At 35.2% G+C, this 14541-nt stretch overlaps 1 protein-coding gene across 1 annotated transcript in view; it reads left to right on the forward strand.

Moving 5' to 3' along the window:
* NIPBL (Nipped-B homolog (Drosophila)) overlaps window positions 1-14541 on the forward strand; it is a 234478-nt gene that overhangs the window by 193467 nt on the left and 26470 nt on the right. Inside the window, exons 32-33 of the mRNA XM_006876931.1 lie at window positions 173-226; window positions 13067-13175. Of these exons, the coding sequence (XP_006876993.1) occupies window positions 173-226; window positions 13067-13175 (163 nt within the window). The remainder of the gene's footprint in view (window positions 1-172; window positions 227-13066; window positions 13176-14541) is intronic.

The raw sequence follows: 14541 nt of genomic DNA on the forward strand, positions 1-14541 counted from the left end.
TACAATTCTTTCATCATAAATTTTATAATATTCTTTTAACACTGATAAATGTATTTAGTTTTTGAAAGAAAATAGTTAATTTAAAAATGAAAATAATAAAAAAAATTGATGTTTATATACTTGAATATATTTTTTAATTTGATTATAGTTTCTTACCACATTTTTCCTTTAGGTTGCTGCCTGCAGAGATACTGGATATGACTGGTTTGAGCAACTCCTTCAAAACGTGAGTGTTACTTTAACTTCTGATCAGTGCTTTGTAGAGTAGACTTCCATTATTTAAAAGAATGTTTTCAGTTATTTGTTAAGTATTTACCTTTAGTAATGAAAATCAATTTCAATTTGTTACACTGAACTTTTGTTTTATATCCCTTTCTGATCAATTATACAGTTCAAGTTTTCTATACCACTAACTTAGAATTTCATGTTTACCTTCCTTCCAGATCTTTTTTTGAAAAGTGCTTTGCTGTGCTTTAGAAAATAATATGAGATGGATGCATGTAGATGCAAATCACATTAAATATATTACATTATGTATTATGTTATAAAATACATAGAAATTCCTATGTTGTTGTTTGTGTTGTTAAATACTGTCAAGTCAGTTCCAATGTATAACAACGTGTGATACAGGGTTTCTGAGGAACAGCTGGTAGATTTGAACTTCCAACCTTGTAATTAGCAACCCAGAGCTTATCCTTATGCACCACACCAGGACATTATAATCATAGTCTAAAACTGAACCATCATTAATGTTTTGGGGTTTTTTGTTCTGTTGTTTTTTTTTTGTTTTTTGTTTTTTTTTCATATTTCATACGTGGAAATGTTTCTCTTCCTCTAATTGATTCTTTTGAACATTTTAATTTTAAAGAAAATTTCCACCATAGAATACCCATCACCTAGCTTAAAAAATTATTAGGATGTTCCCTGTCTCATTTATTTATTCCTCATCCTTTTTGCTACAGTACTTTTAAAGCAAATCTCATACATTTTCCTATCACCTATAAATATTATCTATCTCTAATAGATCATGATTTCCAATAACAAATAACTAGAATATTATTATCATCTATGTCAAATAGATGAGTAAAAGAGACTGGGCTTACTGTTCTGAAAGAGACTGGAGGAACCTGAGACTGTGGCTTTTGACCACCCTTCAGTTCTGGAAAGGAACTCACCTCAGAGTCCAATTTTCAGCCAAGCAGAGAATAAACTACTAAACCTAAAATAAACCCCAGAAAAATGTTAACATAAGATCTCATCAGAATCAAGAACAAGCATGTCAAGGTGCTTGTAAAATGTTTATGGAAAAGCAAAGAAGTAACGAAGTATCGCTTCTGGAAAAGTAGTCGCACTGGCTTACCTTATAAAATATCAGGACTTATTTCTAAAGGTATAGAAATTAAGACAGTGTATTGCTATATTGATAAGTAGATCAAGATAAAACACCCCAAAACAGACCTACACATATAGGATATGCTATAAAATAAATGGGGTTTCTGTAGGGGGAAGTATGAATGTTCATTAGATGGAGCTGGAATAATTTACTGTCTATAAGGAATTTTTTTTATAATTAATTTCCTACTTCAACTCAATAATCAGTGCCATATAGATTAAAGCAAAACCTTTAAACTTTGTGAACAAAATGTAGGTGACTGTATTGTTTTACCATAAGTCATACAAAATATTAACCTTAAAAGATTACTAGTTATCACTGCAGGGAAATGAAAAAGCACTTATGAATCAAAAATATCTTAAAGAAAGTGAAAATAAAAGTCACAAATTGGCAAATAATATCTGATACATATATATATAATCAATAAAAGATTAATACTGAGAATAAAAAGAGCTCTTCTCCTACAAGCCAGTGTAAGGCAAGATACTCAGTAGGAAACAGGTCAAGCTCATTAATAGGCATTTCAAAAGCGCATATGGTAGTAAAGAGTGTAATCCCTTATTTGTATTTATCATTGTATACTCATTTAATTGAAAACAATTGAATAGTCAGTAGTAACATGATGAAGAAGATATGGATCAAGTATTGTTTCTTAAACTTTGCTAGTAAATTGAAAAAATATTTAATAACTTTGAAAATCAGCTTGACATTATCTAGCATAAAGTTGAACCCAGAAATCCCACTTGAAAATTTTTATATTACTACTAAAACTGTAAGTTGCTCTGGTAGCATAGTGGTTACAAATCAGGCTGCGAATCTCAAGGTCAGCAGTTCGAAACTACCAGCTGTTCCACGGGAGAAAGAGGAGGCTTTCTGTTCCTGTAAAGATTTACAGCCGCAGAAACCCTGTACAGGGTCGCTATGAGTCAGAACCAACTCTAGGGCACTTAACCACTACCACTAAAACTATAAATAACCTAGCTACAGAAGAATTGGTAAGTGGATTGTGATATAGACACACAACTGACTGATGCATAGTAATAATGCTGTAATGATGAATAGTAAAATACAGCTATACTCATAAAATCATTAGTGACCTTAAGATGACTGAAAAAAAAAACAAACAAATCCCAGCAGACTGTTCGTTAAAAATTAACACAAACTGTAAAAATACATAATTTAAACATTTTGTAAAGCAAAGAGATAATAACATTTCTGATAGTGTTCACCTTAAGAGTGAAACAGGATGATGGAATTAGGGAAAGAATACATATGGAGAAATGTTATTGGAAGTGTTCTTAATTAGTTGAATATAGTATCATTTATAAATTCATTTAAAAGAGTGGTGATGATAGTGTATAATGGATCACAATTTATGGTGTGCTTGAAGTCTTGTTGCTAGGTGCCAAAGAGTTGGTACCAACTCTTAGCAACCCTATGCACGACACAACGAAACATTGCCCAGTGCTGCACTAACCTCACAATCATCGATATGCTTGAGCCCATTGCTGCTGCCACTGTGGCAGTCTTACCTTGTTGGCGATCTTCCTTTTTTTTTTTTTTTTTTACCTCCCCCACTTTACCAAGCATGATGTCCTTCTCCAGGGACTGGTCCCTCCTGAGACTATGTCCTAAGTATGAGAGATGAAGTTTGGCTGTCCTGGCTTCCAAGGAGCACTCTGGCTGTACTTCTTCCAACACAGATTTGTTTGTTCTTTTGGCAGACCATGGTACTTTTAATATTCTCCTTCAACATTAAAACTTAAGTGCATTAATTCTTCTGTGGTCTTCCATATTCACTGTTCATCTTTCATATGCATATGAGATTATTTAAAATAACATGAATTGAGTCAGCCCTGCCTTTGTCTTCAAACTGACATCTTTGCTCTTGAACACTTTAAAGAGGTCTTGTGCAGCAGATTTGCCTAATGTAATATGTCGTTTGATTTCTTGACTGCTGCTTCCATAAATGGTGATGGTTGATCTGAGCAAAATGAAATTTTTTTCAACTTCAGTCTTTTCACCATTTATGTGAATAGTGTTTATTGGTTCAGTGGTGAGGATTTTTATTTTCTTTACATCGAAGTGCAGCCCACACCAAAGGCTGTGCAGTCTTTGATCTTCATCAGTAAGTACTTTAAATTCTCTTGATTTCAGCAAGTAAGGTTTTATCAGTACATATTACAAGTTGTTAATGAGCTCCAATCCTGATGCCACTTTCTTGTTCGGATTATGTACTCAGCATACATACAGATTGAATAAGTATAGTAAAAGAAAACAAACCTGGTTCACACCTGTCCTAATTTTTACCCATTCAGTGTTCCCTTGTTCTGGTCGAACAACTGCCGCTTGGTCTATGTACAGGTTCCTCATGAGCACAATTAAGTGTGCTGAAATACTCATTCTCTGCAACGTTGTCCATAACGTATCATGAACCATGAAATCGAAAGTCCTTTATTAAAGGACAGGTAAGAATCTTTCTGGTATTCTCTGCTTTCAGCCAAGATAATCTAGTGTCAGCAATGATATCCCTCGTTCCATGTCCTTGTCTGAATCTGGCTTGTTTCTGGCAGTTCTCTGCACAGTTGGAGCTGTTTTTGAATTCAACAAACGTGAACATGCATGCGATATTAATAATGCTGTCCAATGGTTTCCACATTCTGTCGGGTCACCTCTCTTTGGGATGGGCACAAATGTGGATCTTTTCCGATCAGTTAGTCAGGTAATTGTCTTCCAAATTTCTTGGCATAGTTAAGTTAGTGCCTCCAGTGGCATATATCAGTCTGTTGAAAATTTTCAGTTTGTATTCTATCCATTCCTGGAGTCTTGTTCTTTACCAGTGTCTTCAGTGTACCTTGGACTTCTTCATCATATGCTCTCTTGAAATGGTTAAAGAGTGATCATTTCTTTTTTGGTGCAGTGACTATATTCCTTCCATCTTCTTTTGATGCTTTCTGCATCACTCAATATTTTGCACATTGAATCCTTCAGTATTATAACTTATGACTTTAATTTATTCTTCAGTTCCCTTAGCTTGAGAAATATTGAGATTGTTCTTCCCTTTTGGGTTTCTAACTCTAGGTCTTCCTTGAAGTCTTAGAAAAGAAAATACAAGAAACAGGGTTGTCAGACAACATTTCTACTTGTATGTAAGACACCTAGGTTAGCATGTGATTTTAATAGCTCCTTAATGAAGTTATTTATGAAGTGGTGGGACACAAATACATTGTATTTCATAGTGAAAATTGGGGAAATTGAAGCAGTCCATCTTATGTATTTTTTCCCTTTTAATGCAATGTCAATTGTTAGTTGTTTGAACCATCCTTGTGTCTTGTAATAAAAATGTAAACTTGAGCTGTCCTATACACATTTAGCTAAGTACAGATTTTACATTTTTAATTCATTGAATATTGAGTTTTTCATTTACTATATTCTCTATAAATAGCATGTTCATATAAGTAACATACACGTTATATGTTGTTGTTAAGTGCCATTAAGCCAGTTCCAACTCTTAGAAACCTTGTAAAGAATTTCCTATTAGTGGCTGGTGAGTTTGAATTACTGACCTTGCATTTCAAACTGACCTTGTGGTCCAGTGCATTATCCTGCAGTGTCACACCAGGACTTCATATAATGTATTGGTATTGTTAGGTGCTATTGAGTTGGCACTAACTCATAACGACTCTGTGCACAATAGAATGAAACACTGCCCAGTCGTGGGCCAACCTCACAATCATTGCTACACCTGAGCCCATTGATGCTGCCACTTTGCCTATCCATCTTACTGGGGTCTTCCTCTTTTTTTCTGACCCTCCACCTTACCAAACATCATATCTTTCTCCAGTGACTGGTCCCTCCCAACAATATGTCCAAAGTATGAGAGATGAAGTCTGACTATCGTGGTTTCCAAGGAGCACTCTGGCTGTACTTCTTCCAACACAGAGCTATTTGTTCTTTTGGCAGTCCATGGTACTTTCAGTAATCTTTCTTTACAGTACCGTAATTCAAATGCATCAGTTCTTCTACAGTCTTCCTTATTTACATAACATGTAGGAATGGTAAAATGTGTTTAAAAGTTCTGGCATACCACACTGATGCATAGACGTGCATGCTTCATGACTTTTGCAGAAATGAGTTTTGGCCTCATTTACCCTCCTTTTGATCATAATTGTATAACAAAAATATAAGCCCTGGTCAAGAAGTGTGGAGTGAATGGGAGTGTGTTAGTACCCTGGTAATCAGAAAATAAACTATTGAGACTGCATTTGGTTGTATTAAGTTAGTACTTAGATCCCTGGCACTTTTGATTGACCATTCAGTACGTAGATCCTAGTAAAGCCTGTTCATAAAGTATGTGCTATCAATTGGAAGCATAAGCAAAGCAAAACCTGCGCTGTCATACATTTATGCCCTCAAGTAGCTATCATTAGGAATGTTGATTCTGTCTACATTAGCATAAATTATCATAGTCTTCTTCCAACTCTGGCTTTTAGAGGTGTAAACAGCAAAACTGATAATCACTCTTAACTGAGCAGCTGAATGTGAAAACCTGGATCTACTTATTTCATAGTCTAATTATGTCTTACAAGCACTGATCTTTATAGTCAGTGATTTTGGAAGCATATAAAAAGACCCTTGCTTCCTGTACACATCACGTTTGAATTTTGTGATCTTCTCTCTATAACCAGTCAGCTGTTTATTATATTGTACACATTTTCCAGTTTATAAATCTAAATCTTAGAACCTTTAGGATCATGTCAGGAGTGAAACACAAGTTATACACTGCCAACTTCAAACTGAAAGTTTTTACAAAAACAGAAAAATCAAAAATGGAGAAAGGAACATGAGAAAATGAACCTATGAAAACATGTACATCATGACCCCAAAGAAAAATGGCCTGAATTGGAGAACAACTTGGAAGAGTGAATTATTTCTAGAAAATAACAAAATCAAGCTTTCTCTCTTGATAAAAAGTAGACTTCTATCAAATGAAAGAGAAATATGGTCAACTTCCACAAATTCATCACCAAAGCAATCTCTGAGCTTGGTATCTCTGTAATGGGCATAATTAATATGGTCAAGGTTCCAGTGTCTTTTGATATTCCCATTACTGGGACTATAGCTGCATTTAGTACTAAATCTGAAGGTACAAGTACTGGGCACAAGAGGCTGGCTTCACTGTGGTCCTTCGTTGCACACTGAGTGGGGTAGAATAAAGTCAGTGGAGATTTTCAAGAGAGTTACCATGCGCCATGAAAATCTTCCAACCAATATGGTTGTTTGTTGTAATAAGAAGGGGTGGATGGACTGTGATGTTATGAAAATGTGGGTAGATAAATGTTACAGAGCCAGGCAAGGGACTGTTATTGAAGAAGTCTTTACTATTATTTTCAATACCATGGCTGTTCACACAGAAAAAAATGTTCTAATTTAAATCAGCTGGTGCTCATACAGTGTTCAACCACCTGTTCAGGTCTCTAGAGAGAAGAGAGTGAGGGGGATGAATGGATAGTCTGGGATTTCTACATTCACATCATCAGGATGACTGAGTTGGTGACGTTTACAGAAGTCTGTAAGTGAATGGCTTCTACTTGGGGCAAATATCATCAGGAACTACATGGAGTATGTGCCAACAGAATACCAGTGACGAAGATGAAGACACCAAAGGCAGTGATGACGATGACATCAGTTCAGAAATCACACAAGAGTGTATCTACAGGCAACTATGAGATATTTCAGTGTTGAAGGAAGTCAGATGCTGATCAATTAATCAATTTAAAAGGCCCATTTTAAGACGAAAACCATTTCTTCTGGTTTCTTTTATTTTTTATTTCAAAGACACTAGTTATCAAAATTTGTGTCAGTTTAAAATTTATGAAAGCAATAAAATAAAAATACCTTGTTCATATAGTTTTTAGGCCTACTATCATTTCTTATTAATTTCTGGCTGTTCGTGTATTTCATACTCTTTGACATGCTGACCCATTTTCAGAACAAGCCCGTTTAGTTTACCATTGGTTAAGCTTGGTTTAGGAAAAACCTACCTTACAGCAAGTTTTCATGAGATCAGTTTTATCCAAGCAGCACTAAAACAGAACAGTAAATTTGAAGTTGATAATACATTAAAAAAAAAAAAAAGTTGATATAGTGCACTATGAAAATAATGCACAGGGGTTGCATTGGTTGAAAAAAATGTTTGCTTCATGTATTAAAATGTGGTCACACTAATCACCTTGTTATTAGGTGCCGTTAGGTTGATCCCAATTGCACAACAGAATGAAATAGTGCACTATCCTGCACCATCCTCACAGTTGTTCTGTTTGAGCCCATTGCTGCTGTCACTGTGCCAGTCCACCTTGTTGGGGATCTTCCTATTTTATGCTGAGCCTCCTCTTTACCAAGCATGACGTCCTTCACCAGGAACTGGTGCCTCCTATTAATATGTCCTAAGTGTGAGAGACAAAGTTTCACCATCCTGGCTTATAAGGAGCATTCTGACTCATTCCAACACAAAAAAATACACTTGTTTTTCTGGCAGTCCATAGTACATTAAATATTCTTCACCAACACAACTCAAATGCATCGATTCTTGTGCGGTCTTCCTTATGCATTGTCCAACTTTCACATGCATATGAGGATATTGTATTGTATTGAAAATACAATGGCTTGGGTCAGGTGTACCTTAGTCCTCAAATTGGCATCTTTGCTCTTCAGTACTTTAAAGAGGCCTTGTGCAGCAGATTTGCCTAATCCAATACATCGTTGATTTCTTGACTGCTACTTCTGTGAGTGTTGGTAGTGGATCCAAGCAAAATGATGTCTTTGACCGCATCAATCTATTTTACATTTTTTTTTTTTTTGTTCTTGTTAAGTGCTGTCGAGTTGGTTTCAACGTTTAGCACCCTATACGATGTTTCCGAGGAGCATCTTGTGGATTTGAACTGCTGACTTTGTGGTTCCCAGTCCAGTGCTGATCCTATAGTGCCATACCAGGAGTCCATGTATCTTGATGTTATTTTTTGGTCCAGTTACGAGAATTTTTGTTTTCTTTACATTGAGGTGCAACCTATATTGAATCCGCTATTGAATCTAGCTTGAACCTTTGCCGCCAGTTCCCTGTCAATGTGTTGTTGCAGCCGTTTTTTAATTATCTTCAGCAAAACTTTACTTGCTTGTGATATTACTGATATTGTCCAAGAATTACCGCATTGGATCACCTGTCTTTGGAATAGGCACAAATACAGATCTCTTCCAGTCAGTTGTCCAGATAGCTGTCTCCCAAATTTCTTGGCATAAATGAGTGAATGCATTCAGTGTTGCTTCAGTTTGTTAAAAGATTTCTATTGGATTCCATCAATTCTAGGAGTCTTGGCCTTTACAGATGCCTTCAGTACTGCCTGGACTTCTTTTGGCTCCATTGGTTCTTGATCATATGCAATCTGCAACCTTTACAAAAGGTTGAACATTGGCCATTTCTTTTTGGTACAGTGTCTGTGTATTCCATTTATTTTCTTTTGATGCTTCCCATATCATACAGTATTTTGCCCATGGAATCTTTCAATATTGCAAGCCAGGGCTTGAATTTTTTCTTTAGTTTTTTACTGACTGTGTTCTTTCCTTCTGATTTTCTAATGCTGTCTTTGCACATTACATTATAATACTTTGCCTTTATTTTCTCGAGCTGCCCTTCAAAATTTTCTGTCCAGCTCTTTTACTTCCTTATTTCTTCTGTTTGCTTTAGCTTCTCTGTACTAGAGTTTGAGCTGACAACCTCCCATTATTGCAAACTTCACAAAAAAATTAAATGTGCATGTTGACTCCTTTAATATCTTGAGTCGTATTAACTATTTTTTATTAACAAAAAGTGTTGTACCTAAGATGACTTTACCATTGGATATGGTTATGGAAGATTGAATTAGTTTCTTTTCTTTTTTGGTTATACTTAGAATGAATTGTTAATTAATGATTTGGCAAAAGTTAACATTTTGTTGTTCTGTCACAGGGAAAAAGTGCCTTATATTTTATAGTCCCAAAAGTTATCATTGAGATATGGTTGTTGTTGTTAGAAGCCATCGAGTTGGTTCAGACTTATAGTAACCTTGTGCACATCAAAACAAAGACTATCTCATCCTGTGCCATCCTCACAATCATTGTTACGCTTGAGCGCATTGCTGCCACCATTCCATTCCATCTTGTTGGGGATCTTGCTCTTTTTCACTGGCCCTCCACTTTTCCACGCATGAGGCCCTTATCTAGAGAATGGTCTCTCCTGGTAATATGTTCAAAGTATGAGAAGTGAAATCTGGCCATCTGGTTTCTAAGGAGAATTCTGCCTGTACTTCTTCCAACACACATTTATTTGTTCTTCTGGCAGTCAATGGTATTTTCAGTATTCTCCAACACCATAACTTCTTGTTAAGTGCTGTTGATTGAGTCAATTCCAACTCATATCAATACTGTATAGGGTTTCTGAGGAACAGTTGTTGGGTCTGAACCACTGACCTTTTGGTTCAAACCAGCCTTGCAGTCCAGCAATTATCCTACAACGCCACAGCAGGACTCTGTACCATAACTAATATGCATCGATACTTCTACAGTCTGTCTTATTTTTTGTCCAGATTCCATGTGTTTCTTTAGTCCTCAAATTGACATCTTTGCTCTTCAACACTTTAAAGCGATCTTGTGCACCAGATCTGGCTAAAGCAGTATGTTGTTTGATTTCTTGACTGCTGCTTCCTTGAGTGTTGGTGTTTGATCAAGCAAAATGACGTCTTTAACGACTTCGATCTTTTCTCCATTTAATGTGGATGTTGTTAATTGGTCCAGTGGTGAATATTTTTGTTTTCTTTACATTGAAGTGCAACCCATACCAAAGGCTACCGTCTTTGATCTTCATCAGTAAGTATTTTAAGCCCTCTTCACTTTCAACGAACAAGGTTGTATCATCTGCATATTGCAGGTTGTTACTGATGCCATTCTCTTCATGTAATTCAGCTTCTCAGATTATTTGCTCAGCATACAGATTGGCTAAGTATGATGAAAGAATACAGCTCTGGCATACACCTTCCTAATTTTAAACCATTCTGTATCCCCTCGTTCTGTTTGAAAGACTGCCTCTTGTTCTATGTACAGGTTCCTCATTAACACAATCACATGTTCTAGAATACCCAATCTTAGCAATGTTATCTATAGTTTGTCATGATCCACACAGTTGAAATCCTTTGCATAGTCAATAAAGTACTATATCTTTCTGGTATTCTCTGCTTTCAATGAAGATCTATCTGACATCAGCAGTGGTATCACTAGTTCTGTATGCTCTTCTGAATCTGGCTTGTTTGTGGCAAGTTCCCTGTCAAAGTACTGTTGCCATACTTGGAATTATCTTCAGTAAAATTTTGCTTGTATTGTGATATTAATGATACTGTCCAGTGATTGACACATATTGTTGAGTCACCTTACTTTGGAATGGGCACATATAATATTTTCCAATTAGTTGGTATAGATGATTGAGTGCCTCCTGTGCTGCATCAGTTTGTTGAAAGATTTCAATTTTGTATTCTGTCAATTTTTGGAACCTGGTTTTTTGCTAATACCTTCAATGCAGCATGGACTTCTTTTTTCAATGCCATCTGTTCTTAATCATATGCTTACTCTTGAAATGTTTAAACATCAACCATTTCCTTTTGTTATAGTGACTGTGTATTCTTTGCATCTTTCTTAAATTTTTTTACAGGCAAAATCACCAGCTCTACATTCAGCAAGCCATATACTTTGTGTCATCTCAGTGTTTATAATACCTTCCCTGCAATACCATTTATCCCACTTCCTCCCCATGGCTCCCCATATTTCACGAATGAACAAGGCAAAAATATTTGATGTACACTTACAAAACAAAAAAATATATGCTCATTTAAATGTCCAAAGAGCCAACCTCCTGCCTACAGGCACACAGCCTCCATTTTTTCTCTCGTTGCTCTTCTAGGTAGGGATCTCTAAATTCAGGTGAGATATGTTCAAGGTCATATTTTGGCTTTCATGGACTTGTTTTGATTTTCTTCAGCTTCAGCCCAAACTTTAATATGAGCAATTGATGGTCTGTTCCAGTTTGTCCCCAGCCTTGTTTTGGTTAATGATAATGAACTTTTCCACCATCTCTTCCCACTGACGTAATCTATTTGATTCCTATATATTCCATCTGGTGAAGTCCATATGTGTAATTACCCTTTATGTTGTTTACAGATGTATTTGCAATGAATAAGTCATTGCTCTTGTAAAATTCTATCATGAGATCTCCTGCATCATTTTTTATCACCATATTTTAACTACTGACATTTCCTCTTTGCTTTCAGCCTTCGCATTCAAATCACCAGTAATTGTCAGTACATCTTGATTGCGTGTTTGGTCAATTTTAGACTGAAGAAGTTGGTAGAATTTTTCAGTTACATCATCACTAGCTATATTTGAATCACAGTGGTATTAACTAAGTGTAGTGGTCTTCTTTTAGGCATATGGATATTATTTTATCACAGACAGTGTTGTATTTCAAGATATATCTTGAAATGTTCTTTTTGATGGTGAATGTGACGCCATTTTTCTTGAATTTGTTGACTTGCCATAATGACTGTCTAATTCAAAATGATCAATACCCATACATTTCAGCTCACTAATGCCTAGAATATCAATATTTATGCATTCCATTTCATTTTTGACAGCTTCCATTTTTCCTAAATTCATACTTTGTGTATTCCATGTTCCAATTAACTGTTAGATGTTTTCAGGAGTTTCTTTTCATTTCCAGTTGTGGCCCATCAGCAAATAAAGGTTCTGAAAGTTTTACTACATTCACACCACAAACAGTCATGCCTACTTTGAGGAGATGGCTCTTCCTCAGCAGTCAGTCTCTCCTCCTTCCTAGTCTGTCTTAGCCTGGAAGCTCCCCTGAAACTTGTCTACCATGGGTAACCCTGCTGGTATTTAAAATGCTGGTGGCATAACTTCCAGAATCAGCAGCACACAAGCCACTGCAGTATAACAGTCTGACAGATAGTGGTGGTCATATATAGTTATATATGTACACATAAAGACATATATAGTACATAGTTACCATTATATAAAAGGCATAGAGTATTCTTTTATTAGATACCACCGGACTTGAAATAATGAGAAATGATATTCTCATTCTTTAAAAATAGTTCAGGTAGTATTAATTGGTCTTCTTTGTTATTGGTTAAAGTAAAGGTGGAAAAGGAAGTAACTACCATGTCCTACCTTAGGAACTAATCATACTGATTTAAATATTTTCTGCTGAAATTGATTGAAAGTATTTGTAAATTACTGTTTTATAAAATATTTTAATGCATTTGTCATGTATTTTTGTTTTATTTATTAATTTACATTTTCAATATTATTAATGACAAACTGAGAAGCCCATTATTTATGGAGAAATATAATGTGCTCATGGAATCCTGGTGTGGTGTTGTAGCATAAGCACTGAACTGCTGACTGCAAGATTGGCAGTTCATACCCACTGTGCGCTCCTCAGTAACCCTTTTACAGGATTGCTATGAGTCACAACTGGCTTGATGACACTTAACAATAACAACAAATGTCTTTGTATTGTTATTGTCTGATGAATAATTGTGCTGGGATTTTTTTTTATATATGCATATATAGTTGTTGAAGTCTGAAGAGGATTCCTCATATAAACCTGTGAAGAAAGCTTGTACTCAACTTGTTGATAACCTAGTTGAGCACATTCTTAAATATGAGGAATCACTAGCTGGTAAGACATTTTATTTATCGATCATTAAGTTGAATTTACATTTTAAATACTCTAGATGTAGTTCTCGTTTTTACCATTTACTCTGATCAGCTTAATAATTTCTTTTCTTCTAAAATTTCTTTTTATTTTATAGATTCCTGGCTGATGTTATATTATAGGTTATATTCTTAAGCTGATACTAAGATTGTCTAGAACAGTGTAATAAAAGCATAAGCCTTTCATTTCTTCACATTAGCGTTCAATGTCATATAATGTTAGGTGTCATACTGAACAGGAACAAAGATAAGTCTGGACTTACATATATTTAGTTAATGCCACTCATCACAAAACTATCTGATACCTTTTAAATCATATAATTAAAACAGAATGAAATTGTTTTAATTATCTTAAAATTGTTTTAAAAATACTTTTATTGTATTCCTAATATTATTTCTAATTGTCATTCAAAGTTTGCTTAATCTTGAACTAGAAACCTGTTTTTAAAACGTAGAAATATTTTCTTAATATTTTCTCTTACATTTTTTCATTATTTTTCCATCATAAACCTGAAGTTAATAATCTAATTATAAATAATTATATAAACTTATAAAAGTCAGAATTGATACCAAGTACTCCAAGCGCACAAGACTAGCATTGCTTCCCATTGATGCACTCTGTTGAGGAGCACCAGTCATCCAGTGTCATTCTCTAGAACTGGGCTCAATTAACAAAGGTATCATGTATGGTACCTAAGGAAGTGATTGATACCCGTTATACATTATGCAGTTTTATTTTCATCTGTACCTGTTTTTCCTTTTAGCCAGCTTCTGTTGTTTTCCCTATTTTCTCTCTCTCCTGAATTGTAGAAGTGATGGTTCTGTCAGTTAGTATCACATTCATGTTACAAAGTTGTTGGCCTCCTCTAAAAATCGGCCTCCAATAAACAAACCATTGTGTGTCCTAGCTAACAACATTTTTGTCCCATGTGAGCAGTAGTTTGTCTGCCTCTGTAATAAACCCATTGATCAACCTTTTTTTTTTCATTCCCCTCTTTTAAACATATGTTTTCTACCATGGCAGTATCTCTTTCTTCTCTGTACCATTAAACACAGAATCCATCTCCTTTGCTGACTTGACTCACTGTCTTATATTCATTTTCATCTATTTTTAAATGTAACCAACACCAGGTTATTCTAAACTTTCTAACTTTGATCCTTCCTTTTAATTTCAGTTCTACTTCCTTTCATGCAAACCTTTCTTTCTCTTTATGCTGCGTATATGTAATTTCTGTAGTAAAGAGAAAAATGTCATTCAGGGAGTTTAATATTAGAAGAATTATCAGCCTGTTTTTTTTTGAGGCATTTACTGAATCTATTCAGAGGATAAT

This window comes from Chrysochloris asiatica, unplaced genomic scaffold (assembly GCF_000296735.1).
Source record: "Chrysochloris asiatica unplaced genomic scaffold, ChrAsi1.0 scaffold00430, whole genome shotgun sequence".
NCBI classification, from domain to species: domain Eukaryota; kingdom Metazoa; phylum Chordata; class Mammalia; order Afrosoricida; family Chrysochloridae; genus Chrysochloris; species Chrysochloris asiatica.